The sequence below is a fragment of the Bos indicus genome, chromosome 1 (assembly GCF_029378745.1).
Source record: "Bos indicus isolate NIAB-ARS_2022 breed Sahiwal x Tharparkar chromosome 1, NIAB-ARS_B.indTharparkar_mat_pri_1.0, whole genome shotgun sequence".
NCBI lineage: Eukaryota > Metazoa > Chordata > Mammalia > Artiodactyla > Bovidae > Bos > Bos indicus.
Genome location: NC_091760.1, coordinates 118082300 through 118103896, shown reverse-complemented (window position 1 = coordinate 118103896; position 21597 = coordinate 118082300). Strand labels below are relative to the sequence as shown.

Here is a 21597-nt window from a genome sequence, read left to right as displayed (position 1 = left end):
GAATCAAGATTGCCGGGAGAAATATCAATAACCTCAGATATGCAGATGACACCACCCTTATGGCAGAAAGAACTAAAGAGCCTCCTGACAAAAGTGAAAGAAGAGAGTGAAAAAGTTGGCTTAAAGCTCAACATTCAGAAAACTAAGATCGTGGCATCTGGTCCCATCACTTCATGGCAAATAGATGGGGAAACAGTGGAAACAGTGGCTGACTTTATTTTTTTCGGCTCCAAAATCACTGCAGATGGTGATTGCAGCCATGAAATTAAAAGACACTTACTCCTTGGAAGGAAAGTTATGACCAACCTAGACCGCTTATTAAAAAGCAGAGACATTACTTCGCCAACAACAGTCCATCTAGTCAAGGCTATGGTTTTTCCAGTGGTCATGTATGGATGTGAGAGCTGCACTGTGAAGAAAGCTGAGCACCAAAGAATTGATGCTTTTGAACTGTGGTGCTGGAGAAGACTCTTGAGAGTCCCTTGGACTGCAAGGAGATCCAATGAGTCCATTCTAAAGGAGATCAGCCCTGGGTGTTCATTAGAAGCACTGATGCTAAAGCTGAAACTCCAATACTTTGGCCACCTCATGTGAAGAGTTGCCTCATTGGAAAAGACTCTGATGCTGGGAGAGATTGGGGGCAGGAGGAGAAGGGGACGACAGAGGATGAGATGGCTGGATGGCATCACCAACTCTATGGACATGAGTTTGAGTGAACTCTGGGAGTTGGTGATGGACAGGGAGGCCTGGCATGCTACGATTCATGGGGTCGCAAAGAGTTGGACACGGCTGAGCGACTGGACTGAACTGATGGTAAGAACTGGAGCATCCCAGGTGACGTTAGTGGTAGAGAACCCCCCTGCCAACAACACAGGAGATATAAGAGATGGGGGTGGGGTTAGCGGTGGGTTGGATCCCTGGACAGGAAGATCCCGTAGAAGAGGGCATGGCAACCCACTCCAGTATTCTTGCCTGGAGAATCCCATGGACAGAGAAGAGCCTGGAGGGCTACAGTTCATAACGTCGCAAAGAGTCAGACAAAACTGAAGCGATTTAGCACGCATGCATGCATAGTAAGGGGCTTCCCTTGTGGGTCAGCTGGTAAAGAATCAGTCTACGATGAGGAAGACCTGGGTTGGGAAGATCCCCTGGAGAAGGGAAAGGTTTACCTACTCCAGTATTCTGGCCTGGAGAATTCCATGGATTGTATAGTCCATGAGGTCGCAAAGAGTCGACACGACTGTGTAACTTTTCACATGCATGTAAGAATTAATTTAACCTTCTTACACAAAGGACTGGAATCAGGAGAAGACAAAGGAAGGGGTGAAGAAAGTGGCTAGGCCAGTTGTGGCCACTAATACACCAGAGTGAAACCTCTTTAAAGAATGCTATCTTAGTGTTCTCTTGCTAACAAAGAAATAGCCCATGAAACCAAGTAAAACTCCCGAAAGGGAAATTAGATAGTAATCTCGTAAAGAAAGTAAACCCAGCAATACCAAAATGTATGGCCTTGCCTCCTACCTCTTCCAGAACGGTTCCTCCTCTGTGGCTCTTTTACGACTCACTGAATGCTTCAAAGTGTCCCTAGATTTATCTATGGATATTTTTATCTCATTGGAAAAATGAGGCTCACTTCTGAGCCTCCCTAAAATTAGCTCTACTTGTTAGAAGTTCTTCTTGTCAGGGGGTTCTATCACACTCATCTAATGTTGCATTTAAGCAAAATGCAACTTTTTTCACCATTGTTTACAGGTTTCTTTTTCTTTATATGTGGCATTTTACATTCTTCTTGAGTAATCAAAATTACTGCAATTAAGTTAGTTAGGGTCTCATTGAGAAAAAGATTTATGAGTATTGATTTTGATTTAATCATTCATTTTGATTTTGATTTAACCTTTCATTTTGATATAAAGTTATTAAATCTCTATATAAGAACTGTCACATAGATTGTTAGATATTTCTACCACTTTGGTATGACACAATATGATAGCCCTATAAACTTGTCTTTGACTACATAATGAGAAGCTTAGCTTTGTCTAAACATAATACACAACATATTCTAAACTATGAGAGATTAAGAAAACAAAAAGGTTTCTTTTTAAATGTAAATCAGGTTACGTTAATCCTCTGCTTATAACCCTCCCGTGGCTTTCCATTATATTTAAAATAAAATACAAGTTTTTTTGCTTGGCCCCTGCTCCCTGCAGATGCTTCCAGCTCCCTCTCCACCACACACTGGTTTCCACCTCAGGGTCATTGTCTGCACCTGTCTCTCCTCCTTAAATGCTGGCTATTGACAATGAGCTTGCCCTTAACTCAAAAATGTCTTTCCATAGGCCCACCTGCCACACACCTAAGGTACCCTGCCTCCCATCTCCCATGATTGTTTTCTTTCTTCTTAACTCTTGTAAATATTTGAAATTACAACTTTTTTTTTTTTTTGCTTTTCAGTGTCTGTTTCCCTATTAAAACATAAGACCTTTAGAACAAGGGACTTTCCTTTTCTAGTCTAATTCATAAGTGTTTTCCCAAGTCTAGAGAAGAGGCCAGCATATAGTGGGGCTTCTAAATATTTTTTGAATGAAGAAACAAATAGATATTTAAAGCTGTTTATTCAGGGATTTCCCTGGTGGTCCAAGGGTTAAGACTTCACCTTCCAATGCAGGGGGTGCAGGTTTCATCCCTGCTCAGGGAACTAAGATCCTACATGCCTAACAGCCATAAAAACCAAAACATAAGACAGAAGCAATGTTGCAACAAATTCACTGAAGGCTTTAAAAGATGGTCCACGTTAAAAAAAAAAATCTTTAAAGATGTTTGTTCAAAATATAAGGCTAATGTTACCAAGAGATTTTTTTCTTTCATCAAAACATAATATTTCCGATGAAAACGAAGTAAGCTGTAGTCAAGTTTTGATTTATGTTATTCACCTTTGTCTCTCTCTCTATAACATTCAGTAGTACCCTTAGCAATACACTTAGATGTTGTTAGATTATTCAATAATGCCAATAAAAATAAACAATAAGAATACAAAAAAAAAAAGCACAACTATTTAAGCATAGTAATTAAGCTGAAAGAAATTCAGTGGAGAATACTTGGATAATGTGAATGAATCATTACCACACAATTCCTCTTTCTTGGAAATATGCATTTTTGTGGAAAAGGTTGATTATCTTTTCTTTCAAGGGTAGAACTGCTGTATTGACAGAGTATCTATACAGCAAGTAAGAATGAAATTTTTATAAACAAAAAAATCTAGAATTAGATCAGTCAGTGAATGAACGTATGCAATATGCAAAAAAAGAAAAATTAGTATCAAAATCAAAAAAGACAGGCTGAAGATGGAGAAAATACCCTAAATGTTTGAAGATGAAAATATATTTGTAACTGGTCAATTTAGTTTAAAAATAGGTAAGTACCACAAAATGGATGCCACAATAATCACAATATGGTTATTCATTAGGGATTTGATGGCCATAACTGGAATGACCTTTCGGTTAGCATTTCACCTTAATTTTGCACTTTTCCCCTATTTCCCTTCTTTTCCAAAGATCCTAGGGAACAGATGGAAAGAGCAGTATTAATTTGCAGAGAAGCAGCTTGTTTCATGGACATTTTAAGTAACATACAAATCCTTGTACAAACATGGATCATGAGTTGAGCTTTTAATGAGAATGAATGCTGTCAGATTTGGATTTCAAGTATTCTAAAGTTAAATGCTAAAAGTGTTTTGTTCCCAATGACTAAAGAACTAGTTAGTTTTGAATTAAAACATAACTTCAAATACAAAGTAGTCAAGATTCCAGCTGTGCCTTTCAACTTTTTGTTCCTTTAAATTAAAAGTAGTCCCATCACCCAGGTTAGAATGACCATCAGATTATTAGCCAACCACACTTCAGTTCAGTTGCTTAGTCGTGTCCAACTCTTTGCGACCCTATGAACCACAGCATGCCAGTCCTCCCTGTCCATCACCAACTGCCAGAGTCTACCCAAAACCATGTCCATTGAGTCGGTGATGCCATCTAACCATCTCATCCTCTGTTGTCCCCTTCTCCTCCTGCCCTCAATCTTTCCCAGCATCAGGGTCATTTCCAACAAGTCAGCTCTTCATATCAGGTGGCCAAAGTATTGGAGTTTCAGCTTCAACGTCAGTCCTACCAATGAACACCCAGGACTCATCTGCTTTAGGATGGACTGGTTGGCTCTCCTTGCAGTCCAAGGGACTCTCAAGAGTCTTCTCCAACACCACAGTTCAAAAGCATCAATTCTTCGGCGCTCAGCTTTCTTTATAGTCCAACTCTCACATCCATACATGACCGCTGGAAACACTTAGACCATCCTTTACGTCCAAATAACATGTATATAAATTTCTACTCAAACATATTTAAAAAAAACTTTGTAAGATGATAATATTAACATACACAGGGAACTATAATCCAGAAGTCTAGAAACTGACAATGTCTTTCAATGTTCTTTTGTGAGTGCAAAGTCATAACTTAAAGTTATAGGTATATCATCACTTGAAATGATACATAATCACAACTGTGCGTATACCAACTTCATATACAAAGGACAGAATAGACAGTGATGATTCACATACCAAAGGATATGCTGTTAAATGTTTGTAAATAAATAGCTCATCTCTGACAGAATACGTCTTCTTCCTAAAATCATGTACACCTCATAACTTTGTTTTTAATTAACAAATTGTATTGAAAATTTTACTACCAATAGCATCACATTCCCAAAGATGCCAAAGATATTATCTTCCCAAAGATGCCAAAACAGTGCTACATGTATTATCTTTTTCCATCCATTCTTTCTCTGGGGTTGGAAGTTTAACACCCCTTTACCACAATGTTGTTTCTTTTTAGTAACAGGAAAACTGAGGGATTAATAAAGACTTGTCAGTGATCACAAAACAAAGTGATAGCAAAACTGGAGATGTAGATTAATTTTATTCCAAGTGGTAACATAATGTTTAAAAAAAATGGTGGGGGGGATATAGTCATTAATAGATTTTCTTATTTAAGCTAGATTTCAAAACCACAGAATTAATGTTTTGGATTCTAAATTAAGTTCCATAATAAAAGAAAGTAGGCTTTAATAGGATATTTATTATTTAGTTCAAGATGCACCCTTTTCTTTCATCAAATTGCTATATTTTGCCTGAACGTCAAAGATCTTTGGGACTCAAGGAAATCTTCAATATTAAAAAAGGACATCATTGTTTGCTAGTATATCACTTTAGAAGAGTATCTAATAGAACTTTTCTTAAATGTGAAAATTTTACATACTTTGTTCTCAAAGTTTGTACATCTCAATTATATTTTTCTTTATAAAAGTATTCATGGAATTTCACTAGCCTTAGTCCTTTTCTGTTACACTTCTTTCCCTTTTGGAAAATAGTATAAAATGGCTTCACTGTAAGGGGTTATTAATAAGACATTATTCCATAAATGAGACCAAAGGTAAATCATAGTAATAAATGAAGTACTTATTATTTAGACAACTGATATTTACTTCTAACAAATGCTCTTGGAACCTGAAAATTAGTCCTCCACTTTGTGTTTTTCTAACAATTTAGTGATAAAATTATAGAAAATAGGGACTTCCCTGGCAGTGCAGTAGTTAAGACTCCGTGCTTCCACTGTAGGAGGTGCAGGTTTGATCCCTAGTCAGGGAACTAAGGTATCACATGCTGCATGGTGCAGTCAAGAAAAAAAAAAAAACTTTTTTAGTATAGAAAATAAATACAAGTTATTTCTAAATTCCAGAAAAATTTCTTTGCTGGAATAAAAACCATCCAATTCCTAATTCACACAAGATAATGCTCAATAAATGTCACTGTCTGACTGGTAGTATTAATTCTAAAGAGTTACTTCTCTTTACCTAGGCAATTGCTTCATTTTTACTGAAAGTATAGCTTTCTTTTCTCTATCCCAGAGTGTTTAGATTATATACTATTACTATTTTAAATATCATATTCATTCATTGAGAAAAAAAAAAAAGTCAGGTTTTCTTGAGTATCTCTGGTTTACATCCCAGGATCTTGTGACTATAAAATAGTTTTCCATCTGGGAATCAATGCTTTCAAATTGTAGTGCTGGAGAAGACCCTTGAGAGTACCTTGGATTGGAAGGAGATCAAATCAGTCAATCCTAAAGGAAATCAACTCTGAATATTCATTGGAAGCATTCATGCTGAAGCTGAAACTCCAATACTTTGGCCACCTGATGTGAAGAGCCAATTCACTGGAAAAGACCCTGATGCTAGGAAAGACTGAAGGCAGGAGAAGAAGGGGATGACAGAGGATGAGATGGTTGGATGGCATCACTGATTCATTGGACATGAGTTTGAGCAAACTTGGGGAAACAGTGAAGGACAGGGAATCTTGGCATGCTGCAGTCCATGGGATCCCAAGGAGTCAGACATGACTTAGTGACTGAACAACAAATTGATAAGGGTAGATGATAACCTAGTAAAATTTGGGGGCATGATGCTCTCACGTGATGAAAAGATCTTTCTGCCATAATTGTTTTGTGTTTTGTTTTGTTTTTTCCCAATCAGTGGAAATATTCCTTAGTTTCTAAGTCATTTTTCCCCCTAAATTATGTCAGATTAAGTCTTTGAGGGAAGAATCAAGCACAGGACAGTCAAGTTGGAAGTGCTAGAGCAGTAACCAAGGAGTCCCACAGTTTCCACCTGCAGTTTCTGGGTCAGGCAAGAAACAAGGATAGTTGCCTTAATACAGCCAGCCTTGAGTTTTGGTACTCCAGGGAGCTTTCCAGTTCCAGTGAGTTATACTACCAAGTTACTTATTATGAACTTTATACACACACACACACACACACACACACACACACACACACACACGTTGTTGTTTCTTCACTAAGTCGTGTCTGACTCTTTTGCAATCCAATGGACTGTAGCCCACCAGGCTCCTCTGTCCATGGGATTTCCCAAGCAAGAATACTAGATTGGTTTGCCATTTTCTTCTCCAGGGGATCTTCCCAAGCCAGGGATTGAACCCATGTGTCCTTCATTGGCAGGAAGATTCTTTACCACTGAGCCACTCAGGAAGCACCCCCCACCCCAACACACACATACATACTTGAATGTATATCCTGCTTTTAGTTACATGTTGGCTTTTAATTTTTTGTGGGCCAACCAGAAATTACATAGCTTTTTGTAGTTTCATCACAGTTATATGATTTTTTTGTTTGATATAAAATTTCAAACTTATTTACATAAAGCAAAGTTCTTATCATTTCTTAATAGAAATTTTATGCAATGAATTCCTTACATTTTTAAATAGAAAATGTATAAAAGAAGCTAGGGCCTTAAAAGCTTTTGAAAACTTACTTTCAAGATAACTATATTATTAGTTTAAACACACACAAATCCTTCAACAGATAAATAAAAATTCTAACTTTATGAATCTTATTTTTTGCTAAGATGCCTTTAACATCTTTAACTCTATCCTTACTAGAAGTATAGCCCATTACTGATGTCTTCTAAGTTACCTTTGTCATCACTTTCATTTCATAATATATCCTTTAAGGAGAAATAGTCTTATGGATTACTTAACATCTTAAATGTTTCCTTTAAATATAAGAGTAGCATAACAAGTAATCGAGAAATTGATGTGGGATTCCCCTGATGGTCCAGTGGTTAAGAATCCACCTTCCAATGCAGGGTACATGGGTTCAATCCCTGGTCCAGGAACTAAGAGTCTACATACCATGGGGCAACCAAGTCCAAGCACCACAACTAAGGCCTGACACAGCCAAATAAATAGTGGATCACAATAGACTGTGGAAAATTCTGAAGGAGATGGGAATACCAGACCACCTGACCTGCCTCTTGAGAAATCTGTATGCAGGTCAGGAAGCAACAGTTACAACTGGACATGGAACAACAGACTGGGTCCAAGTACGTCAAGGCTGTTAATTGTCACTCTGCTTATTTAACTTCTATGCAGAGTACATCATGAGAAATGCTGGGCTGGATGAAGCACAAGCTGGAATCAAGATTGCCAGGAGAAATATCAATAACCTCAGATATGCAGATGACACCACCCTTATGGCAGAAAGTGAAGAAGAACTAAAGAGCCTCTTGATGAAAGTGAAAGAGGAGAGTAAAAAAGTTGGCTTAAAGCTCAACATTCAGAAAACTAAGATCATGGCATCTGGTCCCATCACTTCATGGGAAATAGATGGAGAAACAGTGGAAACAGTGGCAGACCTTATTTTGGGGGGCTCCAAAATCACTGTAGATGGTGACTGAAGCCATGAAATTAAAAGACGCTTACTCCTTGGAAGGAAAGTTATGACCAACCTAGATAGCATATTAAAAAGCAGAGACATTACTTTGCCAACAAAGGTCCGTCTAGTCAAGGCTATGGTTTTTCCAGTGGTCATGTATGGATGTGAGAGTTGGACTATAAAGAAAGCTGAGCATAGAAGAATTGATGCTTTTGAACTGTGGTGTTGGAGAAGACTCTTGAGAGTCCCTTGGACTGCAAGGAGATCCAACCAGTCCATCCTAGAGGAGATCAGTCCTGAGTGTTCATTGGAAGGACTGATGTTGAAGCTGAAAATCCAATACTTTGGCCACCTGATGTGAAGAGCTGACTCACTTGAAAAAACCCTGAGGCTGGGAAAGACTGAAGGCGAGAGGAGAAGGGGACGACAGAGGATGAGATAGTGGGATGGCATCACCAACTCAATGGCCATGAGTCTGAATAAGCTCTGGGAGTTGGTGATGGACAGGGAGGCCTGGCATGCTGCAGTCCATGGGGTTGCAAAGGGTTGGACATGACTGAGTGACTGAACTGAAGTGACATATATGTATATATGAAGTTGATGTAATAATATAATGTAATTGGACAAGCAGGCATAAAATATTTATTTTCCAAAAGCTGCCCACATAATATCACCCATTGATCATCACTTTTAACAATCTAGTAAATCAATCCAAAATGAAGTTTTTATAAACTCATATTTGATGTAACCAGTTGATCTAACTTATTGATGGAAAACTGTCTCTAACAATTACTTAAATTACAGATTTAGTAATGAAACATTCCATTAGCTATTTTTGCCACAATAGCAGCATTATGTTACCCTTGGTTCCTTTACTCTCTCCCGCCCCCTTAAGAAGCAGGGATTTTATTATGTGGTCTTATTTCAAATCCTGACCTCAGTCATTTGGTTTGGAATACATAATTTCTCCTAAAGTTTAATGACATAGACATATCCTTGTATATTATTTTCAACTAATGACCTAAAAAGTTCTCTGAAATTTTAAATTATCAAAAGATCCTTTGGGATAAAAAATATTTCTATTCTTCAAAGATTAGAGAACTGAATACAATAATTACCTTGATTTATGTCAGTCATGATATGATTGCTAAAGCTGTAATAGATATTAAACTTTGAATTCCATCAAGACACTTTAGATTTTACCTAAACGATGTGTCAAAGAGCCACCTTCCTCTTTTTTTAAAAACTACTTAAAAGAACGACGTTACCATTTTCTTTTGCCAGAGAGTAACTAAATGATGGTCAATTCTCCAGTACTTGCATAGCTGCTTTCTGGACAGGAAAGAGTGCTTTCTAACTTGCTCTGATTGTTCATGGCCCAATCCAAGCCATCTAACACTCTGGCTCTAACTAAGAGTTTCAGAATAAACAGAAGAAAGAACTACAACTATTTAACGCAGTAGGTTCTACATTTATGGAGCCCATAAGCTGATTTCATGCTGAAAGTAAAAACAGTCTCAAGATGTTTAAACGAACTCTTCGATGCTGGAATCACAACAAACTCAGGAAAATTAGGAATATATTGGTAACCTCTAATCTTTTTTTAAACTGACCTCATCCTGGGCAAGTAACCATCTCCTGATGCCATTGTTGGAGACTAAAATTTCTGGCTGAAAGATCCTTTTTCTGACTCAATCTGGCTTGCTATTCTTGGTTAATCGTCCTCATTTCTCTCAATATTTCACTCTTCTGACTATAGTGGATAAAATTCATTTTCAGGAAAGGCTTTTTATAAGTGATTCGGTTCCTCCAGCCGTCTCCCTCTTTATCCTAGCTAAATCCCCCAACCTCCATTCCTATCGCCTTCTTTCACTAAGATTTTGCTAAACATTAGACACAGCAAGCACATGACCTCCAGTTTCCAATGTCTCCGAATAAACCGATATAAAAACCTTCAGTTGGCGCGGCTGTAAGTTTTCCTAGAGTTGGAATTTAAGAGTCTTTAGTTCTTCAACTCTTAAAGACGTACAGGGCAAAATTTAAATTTAAAAAATTTTTTAAATTAAAAAAAAAAAAACCGCTCCCCGTTTTAACCTTTAGCCCCGCCCACTACCCCCCAGCCTCCACGCGAAACTCTGCAGGAAACCGGAGGGGGCGGGGCGGTGACGTCACGACGCCGGTGCGTCACGGAACGGCGGCGGCTGCGGCGCTGGCGGTGGCTGCGGCAGCGGCGGCATTTTAGTCGGCAGCGGCGGCGGCAGCGGGGCTGCTGCTCCTCCCAGCATCCCTGGCGCGGCCATTTCAGCCCCATCTTGGCCGAGGGGAGGGAGCTGCAGCCGCCGCTTCAGCAGTTTGAATTTCAGTTTCTACACGGCCTGCGAACCGGGCGCACCGAGGAAGAGTGGAAGAAGCTACCGCAGCTACCTCACACAGCCGGCGCGCCGTCGCTTGCCGGCCTGCCGGCCGCCGCCCCTCACTCTCTCAGGAGCCGCGAGGGGAAGGCCGAGACCGCCGCCACCGCCCGCCCGCGGGGGTGGCTCCCCCTGTATAGGGGAGGACCGAGCCGGCTTTCCCCTCCCCCGGAGCAGGTTTCCGCCTGAGACAGTCGACATGTCCCTGGGACTGAGCTCCGGCTAGAGCCGGGGAGGGAGGGCCGCCCGCCCGCGCCGAAGCTCCGCCACCCGCCCGCAGCTCCTGGCTGAATCAGGAATCCCTGGCTCCGGACTCGCCACTCCTGCTTCCCTCGGCGTCCGAGAGCCCGGAGCTGACGCCGGCACTGGTTCGAAGAGCCGGAGCGGGGCAGCACCGCCCCTCACGCCGCCGCCGCCTCCCCTTCGCCCTCCCACTCCCACCCCCAGCCTAGGCCTGCTGACCGCGCGGAGCTGGATTGACCACGGCGGCCCGAAGACGCGAGGAGGAAGCAGCCGACCCGCCCCTGGGATAGTGCTCTCGCCGCCACGGGGGGGATTGAATTGAGGCGCCGCGACTGCGGGAGGCGAGAAGGAAGGAGGAGCCGCCGCACGAGTGAGACGGGGGCAGAGCCGTAGAGACCGACTCGGATAAGGAAACGGGAGGAGGATGTCTCACGGAGCGGCCGGCGCCCGGATCAGCCCGTGACTCTTAGAGCGGCGGGCCTCAGACCCCAGCACGGACGCGGACTTTGTCTTTGGGGGCCAGTGTTCTGCCCTTCCTGGTTTCTGGCAAGATCGCGGAGGAGCCGGGTGCCTCTCTGCCCTTCCAGCCTTCCTCACCATGTCCAAGATGCCGGCCAAGAAGAAGAGCTGCTTCCAGATCACCAGTGTCACTACGGCCCAGGTGGCTACTAGCATCACCGAGGACACCGAGAGCCTGGACGACCCGGATGAGTCACGCACGGAGGACGTTTCTTCCGAGATATTCGACGTTTCTCGGGCCACGGATTACGGCCCCGAGGAGGTCTGCGAGCGCAGCTCCTCCGAAGAGACGCTCAACAATGTTGGGGATGCGGAGACTCCCGGAACCGTCTCCCCCAACCTCCTCCTGGATGGACAGCTGGCGGCCGCTACAGCCGCTCCGGCGAACGGAGGAGGAGCCATTTCGGCCCGGAGCGTGGCCGGGGTGCTGGCCAGCACCCTGTCGCCGGCCGCCACCTCAGTCCCCTCCTCGGGGGCCCCCGGCGCCCCCCCGCTCACAGGGCCGTCCGCCACGCCAGGAACTGCCGCCTCATCACAGCCCCCCACCATTTGTAGTTCGCGTTTTCGCGTGATCAAGCTGGACCATGGCAGCGGGGAGCCTTATAGACGCGGCCGATGGACGTGTATGGAATACTATGAGCGGGATTCCGATAGCAGCGTCCTGACCCGGTCCGGGGATTGCATTAGGCACAGCAATACTTTTGACCAGACTGCGGAGCGAGACAGCGGCCTGGGCGCCACCGGAGGGTCGGTGGTGGTGGTGGTGGCCTCCGTGCCGGGCGCGCATGGGCCTGACTCGGGAACTGACAGCTCCTTGACTGCTGTGTCACAGCTACCCCAGTCGGAGAAAATGAGCCAACCCGCCCCGGCCCCGCCGCAGAGTTTTGGCGTTGGGCAGCCGCAGCCGCCGCCGCCGCCCGTAGGTGGGGCTGTGGCTCCAAGCTCGGCTTCGTTGCCGCTGTTCCCGGGAGCCGCGGCCGGGCCGCCGCAGAGGTTGGCAGCCCCGCCGCCCAGCCAGGCCCAGGGCGCCGGGCCCCCGGGGCCCAACGGACAGGGCCTGCCGCTGACGAATGTAACCCTGGCGCAGCCCGGCCTTGCCGTGGGCGCTGCCACCGCGCCCCCGCCCCAGCAGTTCGCGTATTCTCAGCCTCAGATGCCGCCGGGCCATCTGCTGCCCGTCCCGCCCGCCGCCCAGAGTGAGTACCTGCAGCCGCACGTGGCCGGCCTGCAGCCGCCCAGCCCGGCGCAGCCCTCTTCCGCGGGCGCAGCAGCGGGTCTCGCCGCGGTCGCCGGTCTCCCCGCGGGCACCGGCCAGAACGCCGCCTCCACTGGCGCGCAGGTGATGGGTGCGCCCTCCTTGCCCGGAGAAGCGGTGGCCCCTGGGCCGGGCCCCGCGACCGGAGGACCGGCCGCGCCGGGTCAGCAGGCCGGAGTGCCCGCGGCTGCCGTGGGAGGCACGGCGCCGTCGGGCCTGGTTCCCGCCGGGGTCGGGCAGCCGCAGGCCGCGCCTCCGCCGCAGATGAGTGGCAGCGGCGCGCCGTCGGTCGTGCCCAGCGGCCCTCTCGCCGTGGTGCCCGGAGTTGCCAACGTGCCTGCAGCCGCGCCCGCTCCCAGCGTGCCTAGTGTGTCGACGACTTCTGTTACTATGCCAAATGTTCCCGCGCCCCTGGGCCAGGCGCCGCAGCTTTGCAGCCAGCCTCCGGTCAGCAGGAGCGGCAGCAGCATCCAGCACGTGGGGCTGCCCTTAGTGCCCGGCACAGCCAGTGCCCCGACGAGTCTACCGCAGTCTGACCTGAGCCAGTTTCAGACTCAGACCCAGCCTTTAGTCGGGCAAGTTGACGATACTAGAAGAAAATCAGAACCCCTACCTCAACCACCACTTTCTCTCATTGCTGAAAATAAGCCTGTTGTGAAGCCTCCTGTTGCAGATGCCCTGGCAAACCCCCTTCAGTTAACACCCATGAACAGTCTCGCCACCTCTGTATTCAGCATAGCTATTCCTGTTGATGGTGATGAAGACAGGTATGGAAATCTTATTTGAAATATTTGATGGGAATGCTTGACCAAACATTGTAGTTTAGGATGCAATTGTGGGAGATTCTTTTGTTTCTTTTTTCCAATTTGAGGACCTTAACATTTCTAAATATAAAAGATAGTTTGTATTTAATAAAATTGATTTATCGGTTCTTGAAAAGACATTCGTTTTAAATTACTGATGTAAAAAATGGTAGAATTGATGTCATAGCTGTTTATAAGCACCAAAATGGATAGGAATGCAGCATTGTTGGTTCGAAAGGGTGGATATTAGTTTAATCTTCTCGTTTTGTAAGTGGTAGCTAGTAGGTTATGCCCCGTACGATTGTCCCTTTATTAGATGTCGATCACACTTGAACACTTAATGGCAGAGTGTTTTGTCAGTGTGAGTTTTGAGACTAAGACATAAAATGAGTTAAGACTCCCATTCTGGAAAACCAGGAGGCCCTGTAATAGAGAAATAACCATGTAAGATATCTCCAGTGTATCTGGAAAGGGTGGAGAGATAATGATGAAATGTCAAATTCGGCTTTGAAGATCCTGTCTTCGGCCCTTTAATAAAAGAGGACAGGCCAGGAGGCTTCCCAGTGACTTTTTTTAAGATGCCTTTTTTTTTTTTTTTAAAGGCAGAAAGTGTATTGAAAAGATGTTCTTATTTTCATCAATCTTTTTACTTTAGAAAGGGGAGATATGAGACTCTGACAGAAGGGAAAGCTGTAGTTCTTAAAAATTAGGGTGATTTTATAGTAAAAATACGAACGTTAACAACTGGTTCCCTCTAGGGGGGATGCTTTTTAAACAGTTCAAGGGCAGATTGGTGTACTGCCATACCAAGTCCACTACAGTTGATGTTTGGTTATGGTTTAATAAGGATTTCAAGTGGTTTTGAGGAAATGTCACATGAAAATTTGACGTAGTATGTATAATGCAAATTTTAAAAAACTAGCTTATTACCAAAAATTACATTTAAAAATCACAGAGAAAGTTTCAGGTACTTCACAGTTAGAAATTTATTTTCTGGGGTTTTTGTTTTGAGAAAGGTTTAATTTTATATGTGGTAAAGGATCAGAAGTACCTTTATAGATTTCTGGAGTAATTGGTATCTAGAATACGATGAGACCTGTTAAAACTTTTTCTTCTTATTTTCTTCTGAGTTTCTTCACATTCTTTTCATTTTGAATTACCCTTGTATTTTTGTTACATACTTCTGTAGGTTTGAAATGCTCACTGAAATTCATCCTCTCTTCAAAGTTCATCTTTTTTAATAGGAGATTTGCTTGTGGGGTGTCTTTATTTTGAGAACCCTTAGAGAATACCACATGTCCATAAATGAGCTCAGCTAGTCACTGAGAAATTTTATGTGGATGGGACTACCAAGTAAAGACTGATTCCACAAGCCACTCAGAAAAATCCTTCTCTACATTTTCTGCCATATTTCACTTTTCACACATTGGTGCACACCTGAAATGCCATATGAGTTTATTTGTTCACCTTTGGTAATAATCAGCATCTTCCCTTTTCTAGCTGCCAGAAACCAGTTTTTTTGATGAGTTGGTTAATAATCATTTGTTTACCTCTCTGTTCCTGTTGTACATCCCCCCACCTCATATCTCTTCAAGAAATAATGACTGGTTTCCCAGCCCCTCAGCACCCCAAAAAAACACATGCACACCTGTGAACTGAGTGTATTTTTCTGTCCTTCATACCTCTCAGTTTTTTTGCATTTATATTCGCCAGAACTTTAATGTGATGATATGGTATGAAGCAGAGAGATCTGTTGATAAATGGGAACTCTGGGTTGTATCCTTTAGGATATGACCTCAAGGATGCATTTATTTCTTCTCTTTATTAAAAGAGTTGGTAATTTCAAGAATTTGAAGAATCTTATTTCCAAACCTACCACTATCTGAATTACAGATACTACTGTATCAGAGTTCTTATCAATTTTAACAGTTAACCAGTGCTGGGGTTTTCCTGTGTGTATCCTCCTATTTTAAATGTGGCACTTCCCTCCCCCACCCAGTCTTTTAAAATCTTCATTGCTTATCAAATGTGCATTTCTAATTTTTGCTATAGTCTTTCATTGGTTTCTGATTTAACATGCCAGTTTCTAAGATGTAATCTTACACATTTGACTGTTTTGTCACTGGACCAACACACCTGGTGAAGGAATAAATCCATTAAGTAGAAATAGTTTTGGGGTCTTTTTATATTTGTTTTTTAATATGATTTTAAGTTGCCTTTAATTGAAATCTTCATACAGTTTTATTTGCAGTCATTCAGATGTAAACAAAATATTGGAGTGAGAGGTCTTGAGTAATTATTAATAGGTTGACAAATTTCAGATCCTTAAATATTTTTTTAAAAGATGTTTGCTTTTTAAAAAACCATTAAGATGTTAGTAAACACAATCTATTTCTTTGAGAAAAGGAAGGAAAATGGAAAATAAAAAGATTCAGGTGGTTTAAGTTGATATATTAAACACTCTATCTTGTAGATATTGGTTCTGTTACTTAATACAAGGATCTGTATTGGCTCATTTTGAGACCATTTATTTTAAAGAATCAGACCTTATGTACTATCCTATTTTTAAAGGGACTGATGGTTTTGTATGCCAAGTAAGAAAAGTCTTGAAGTTCTCAGTTAACATTGCCCATTGACCTTATATTGTTAATTAGCATAACATTTTATATCATTCTAGCTTAATGGTCAGTTGTTGAGATTATTTAAATTGATTTTGCGTAAACTGGAGGATGTAATAGTGGTTGAAAACATGATTCATAAAAAATACATAGACATTTCTACAGTAAAGGTTACAAAAAATTTTTAAACTACCTATAGGCTTAACAGACTCCAATTTGGTAAAAGGGGGTGGTGCAAAATCTTACTGGCCCTTTTGGAAAAGGAACACAGCACAGATCGTTTTCCATAGATAACTGACCAATGTGAACTCTGTAGGCCACATTCCAGGAACTCATGAATGGCTGCAATTGTGAACTGTCTACTGCAACCAGAAGACTGTTGAAAACCTGATTGTAAGGATCCTCTAGTGGCAGATATCTTTATATCTTGTTAATAGTTTTATTTGTGTAGTTTGCTAATGACTGCTGATAAAAGAGTATAAATTGTGAGTGTTAAGTGGTGTGTCCTGGTATGTGCTATAAACACAGATTTTGTTTGTATAGTTGTATACATAGATACGTGTATGAGATATACATATACTTTTTTTAATGAAGTTTTTTTTTTTTTACTTGACATTTAAGAGAATTACGTAAATGTGTATCAGGAGGCAAAACTGTCACTCTTACTGTGTTTTAAAAACCTGTAAGTAACTTTCCAGAGCTCTGAAAAAACTTAACTGCATTTAGTCTTTAAAAGTGAAAGCTCCTTACTTGAATCTGTATTTCTTTGGGAGCTTATGGTTCCTTATCGATATTGAATTTTGCCTTGTGGCTTTATAGTTGATGTTTAAACCACATACTAGATACCATCTTATGCCTAAGTACTCTTACTAAGGATTTTGTAGTCAAAGTTTGATTGACATCAAATGAGTGACATTGTTATTTAGTATAAAAACTGATATTGATGCATTCATCAGAGTGCCTCACTGGTATGCTTTAGTCATAAAACCTGGCTCTAAGTCAAGGACATTATCATACATTTCCAGAAAGGCCAATGATCAAAAAGTGTCTGAAATTCTTAAAACCAGGAATTGTATCAGCAGGCATATGGCCTTTTTTATTCACGGTGACACAGTTGTTTAAAATTTTCTGTGAACTAAATTGTATGGATTGAACATTGGTTAACTTCTTTGGAAAATATAAGGGCTTTTATGTGTGTGGGTAAGATACATTGCCAAGTTAACGAATTTATTAACAGTCTTTTTCTTGAAAGGGATGGAGGGTATTTTGAATTATAGTGAGAAGTTTTTCTTTTTTTTTTCAGTACTGGTAGTGGGGTATATATTTTCTCCCTTATGAGAATAAATGTAAGACCAGTCTGTTCTTTGGGAATTTTGATAGCACTAATTTGGAAATAATAAAACATGATACTAGATTTATGACCTGGTACTTGGTAATTCAGTTGGTAAAGAATCTGCCTGCAGTGCAGGAGACCTGGGTTCCATCCCTGGGTTGGGAAGATCCCCTGGAGAAGGAAATGGCAACCCACTCCAGTATCCTTGCCTGGAAAATCTCCTGGACAGAGGAGCCTGGTTGGCTGCAGTTCATGGGGTCGCAGAGAGTCGGGCATGACTGAGCACACTTAGTCTTTCTAAGCACCAGAAGTTGGAGGGCCTCTAGAGTCCTCTAGTAACAAAGAGCTGCCCCACCAATCAGATGGTAAAGAAATCAAAATGAATCTCTTTCCTGAGGAATGGTTTGATAGGGGAGTATAAAAGAACATTGACTTTTTTTTCCCTAAAATGGTAGATGCTGAGGGGTTTAGGGAGTAGGAAGTAATAGCAGATAACCAAGACAGAAGTAAATATAGTGAAATAATATGGAATATGGTCTCAAAAGGAATAGGAACCATACCATGTTACTAGTAAGGAACAATGGTCTAATTTCTTCTTTTAATAATTGTTTTAGACCAGTATGTATTTGCTTTTCCAGAAAGATACTATTTCTTAATTGAATTACTCTTTAAATAGAAGAGAGGCTTTACAAAAACAGGTATATCTGGTTAAATGTAGCCTGAATAATAATGTTCTAAGGAATCTTTTTATTAGTGGGAAGAGCAGATTTTTAATAAGTCTTAATTGTTGACAGTGTTGAAGGGATATGTGTAGCAAAATTTCTGAATTGTAATAAATCCCTTAAGTTTTTTTCTTTATACTAAATCAGTAGTCTTGTGATTTGAAGCTGTTCTTTTAAATCATGTAATACAAATTACTGCATCCACAAAGAATATGCATTCCTGAGTCATTTGTATAATTAGGTCTTTACCAGAATAATTCTTGAACATACCAGATGATTCAATATTTGTTATATTCTTAACCTGGCTTTGCTTAGGGTAAAAATTGGGACTCCTCTGTAAAGATTTAGGAACAGTAATTTGTATCATTCTTATACATTATTACATGATTTTTCATAATATATTTTAATGTATACTCTTCCGATTTTGACTGGTAACATTAAGGTATATTGATTATCTGCTCTACTTCTAAAAAGTATGTGATTGGTTCTCCTTTTAAATCAGGTGAATTAAATTTCATCTATGCTACTTTGGACTGCTTACCACTCAAATTTAAAGCATCAAGTCAGGTTAAAGTTTTTAGTTTTAGTTTTATGTCTTTGTACTCAAGCTACCTTTTGTTAAAAAAAAAAACGAACTCATACTCTTTAAGTTGTACATTTATATATGACAGTTATGTGAAAATTTTGTAGATCATTGAGTTAATACTGTTCACCATGGACATAGACGATTAGTAAACGTCCTGATAATTAATACTCATCACAGTAGGCAAGACAAATAAGTGAAGTCTAAATGTTAAATTACTTAAAACGTCCTTTCCCATAAACTCTTACTAAAATCTGATTAAAGAATATAGATATCCAGAAGAGAAACTGATTAATTTGTCAATTATTGTAAATAATGCTAGTGTGTTTTAAATGTTATCTGTAAAGATTTAGGCTATCCATCTTCATTGTTACACAAGTAAATTGTTTAATCTGTGTATGAAGGATACTCAGTTTAAGGCTGACTAGTTTCTAAAATAGAACTAGAATTCAGTTTTAATAACTGGTATTATAAGTAAACCAAAACAAATCCATGTTATATGGTCTACCTAGCTTTTGAAAACAAAGGAGAGGGGGTTCTTGATCAAATAATCTATAGTGTGTTTAGTTATGTACCATACGGCATATCATGAGTGACCATTACAGATGATGGAATCAAGAGTCTTCGGTTTTGATCCAAAAATGAAATTGCATGGCATGGATATAATTAGAGAAAAGGAGACATTGGTTCGGGCCAGAAAAATTCATGATATAATAAGTGGTTCAGAAACTTGTGTTCTAATCCTGGCTTTTCCATCATTTAGCTGATTTATTTGGTCAAGTCATTTAATTTTCTTGGTTTTCCTCATTGGTAAAATTAAAATTTGAGCCTTTGGTCAGACTTTAAGATTCCCTAAGTCCATACATGAGAGAGCTGCCAACTTAAACCTTCCTCTTGGTAAAACCCTTTTCCTGCCCTTAGACTAGTGTGTGACCCCAAAAATGAAGTTTACAAATACTCTGTAAGCAGGTTGAATGCCCAGAAAAACATTTGAAGTGGCAGTATGTCAATCATTCAACTTTCTCTGCGTTCTCTGAGTAGTACAGACAGAGATACAGAAATAAGACTTATCTTCTCCTTTAAGATCTCAGGATTTATGGAAACAATTACCAATTGTATACTTCATTGTAGGCTGTGATGGAATATTTAAGTTATTAATGGGAACAATTTAGGACATCTAGTCAGATTTGTGTAGGGAGGGAATAGTTAGATTGATTTCTGTTTAAATTATTCTCTGCATAGGTAATACATTTACGCAGTTCAAAATTCAAAATATGCAAGTATAAATTGAAAGCCTTTCTGCCACCTCTGTCCTTCTACCCAATTTCTGTCCTCAGAAGCAACCCATTATTACTTTTGCATTCTATGGAAGCTAACTCTTGAACTGAATCTTAAGAGTCATTCAGGTTGGGTCACTGATGAAAGAAGCAGATGATTTTCCAAGTAGGAGGGCAGTTTTGTGTAACAATGTGGAAGAGTAAGACTGTCAGATGTGGAACATGATGTGATTAATTTGACAGTAACCAGAATGTTTAAGGGCTTAAATGTCACAGAAAGGAATTTAAGTTTGTGATTGCTGTTCTTGAAGTTTCTTAAAGCTTTTATTGTTTAAGTAGTATGTATCTTGGAACCATTCCAATACTCTTTATAGTGATTATTGTATTTTTAATTAAAATCTTGTGATAAAGTTGTATATAAGGAAATCCTGGGGGAGATCTGAATCCCAGAGGTAGAATTCTCCAATAGAATGGATTAAATAACTTGGTGTATACCTGGCTCCAGGTTAATGTATTCTGCTTGCCTTAAGTAGTCTGTTTGCCCCAGTAGTACCTTAATAATGGTAAAGTATTTGGTATATGTTAATATACTCTACCAAAAGTTGATTTTTATATAACACATTTAGAAATCATAACCCTGTATTAAACACAGACCAGGCTTAATTGTTTTAGAGCCTATGTATACATAATCTCATTTCATCTTTTCAGCAATTGTAGTGACTGTTTTTCTCCCCTTTTTTATGATTAAGGAAACTGAGGATTTGAGTCACATAGCTATTAAGTCAAACAAGGCACAAGGTCAGATTCAGGCTTTCTGACTCCACAGCCAGGGTTAATTTTATTACTTTCCTGGCTATGAGATAGGGTAAAGGAAAAGCATCTGTAGACACTGATCTGTTGTGTTGTAACCTTTTACCTAAAAGATGTTTTTTAAATCATTTAAAGTTTGTAGATGATAATGTTGGAGAGATGGCCCTTGTTCCTTTGCTTACTGTGTTTCCTTGGTTTCTATTTAGAGATTTCTGAAGTTGAGGTACATATGTTTTTTCTTGCTATTATAGTTGGCAACCCTACAGAGATAGTATCTTTAGCAGGTAGACATATGTCACATTTAACTTACTTTCTCAGGTATTACATTCATGTACTTGATAATTATCATGACAGACTATTCAGTATATAAACTCAGAGAATGTTTATTGTCTGCTGGTGTTGAAATTTTGTCTAGGAGCTGGCAAAATTTTTTTACAAATAGGAAAATAAATGTTTTCCTGTAGCAGGCTGAAATAAATTGAGAGTAAACCATACCTCAGTCTTTGAAGAAGTGCTTCTTTGGCTTTATATTTAAATGAATATCTTATATTTATATATAAATACTTTATATTTAGTTTACATTGACATCAAATATGTTAGAAAAGTGGTTTCAAATTTTATTTCTTGAGCAGAAGAGCATTTGTGTCCAAATCTCCATAAAATTCAGTATTTCTAACGAATTTTTAATATCAGTTGCTTCTTGATGCCTTCAAATATCATAGACTATAAACTTGAAATGCTCCCTATTAACAGTGT

General features: G+C 40.5%; 1 protein-coding gene and 1 long non-coding RNA gene across 8 annotated transcripts in view; one reads left to right on the top strand and one right to left on the bottom strand.

The window, feature by feature from the left end:
* Positions 1–12782, bottom strand: part of LOC139184115 (uncharacterized) — a 46129-nt gene extending 33347 nt beyond the window's left edge. For both annotated transcript variants that reach the window (XR_011567590.1, XR_011567589.1), the window contains exon 1: positions 12645–12782. This is a non-coding gene — a long non-coding RNA (uncharacterized lncRNA). The remainder of the gene's footprint in view (positions 1–12644) is intronic.
* TSC22D2 (TSC22 domain family member 2) overlaps positions 11520–21597 on the top strand; it is a 50745-nt gene continuing 40667 nt past the window's right edge. For all 6 annotated transcript variants that reach the window (XR_011567583.1, XR_011567580.1, XR_011567581.1 and 3 more), the window contains exon 1: positions 11520–13462. Coding sequence is in view for 3 of the 6 variants with exons in the window: in XM_019960897.2 (XP_019816456.2) it covers positions 11520–13462 (1943 nt within the window). In the remaining 3 variants the exon portion in view is untranslated. The remainder of the gene's footprint in view (positions 13463–21597) is intronic.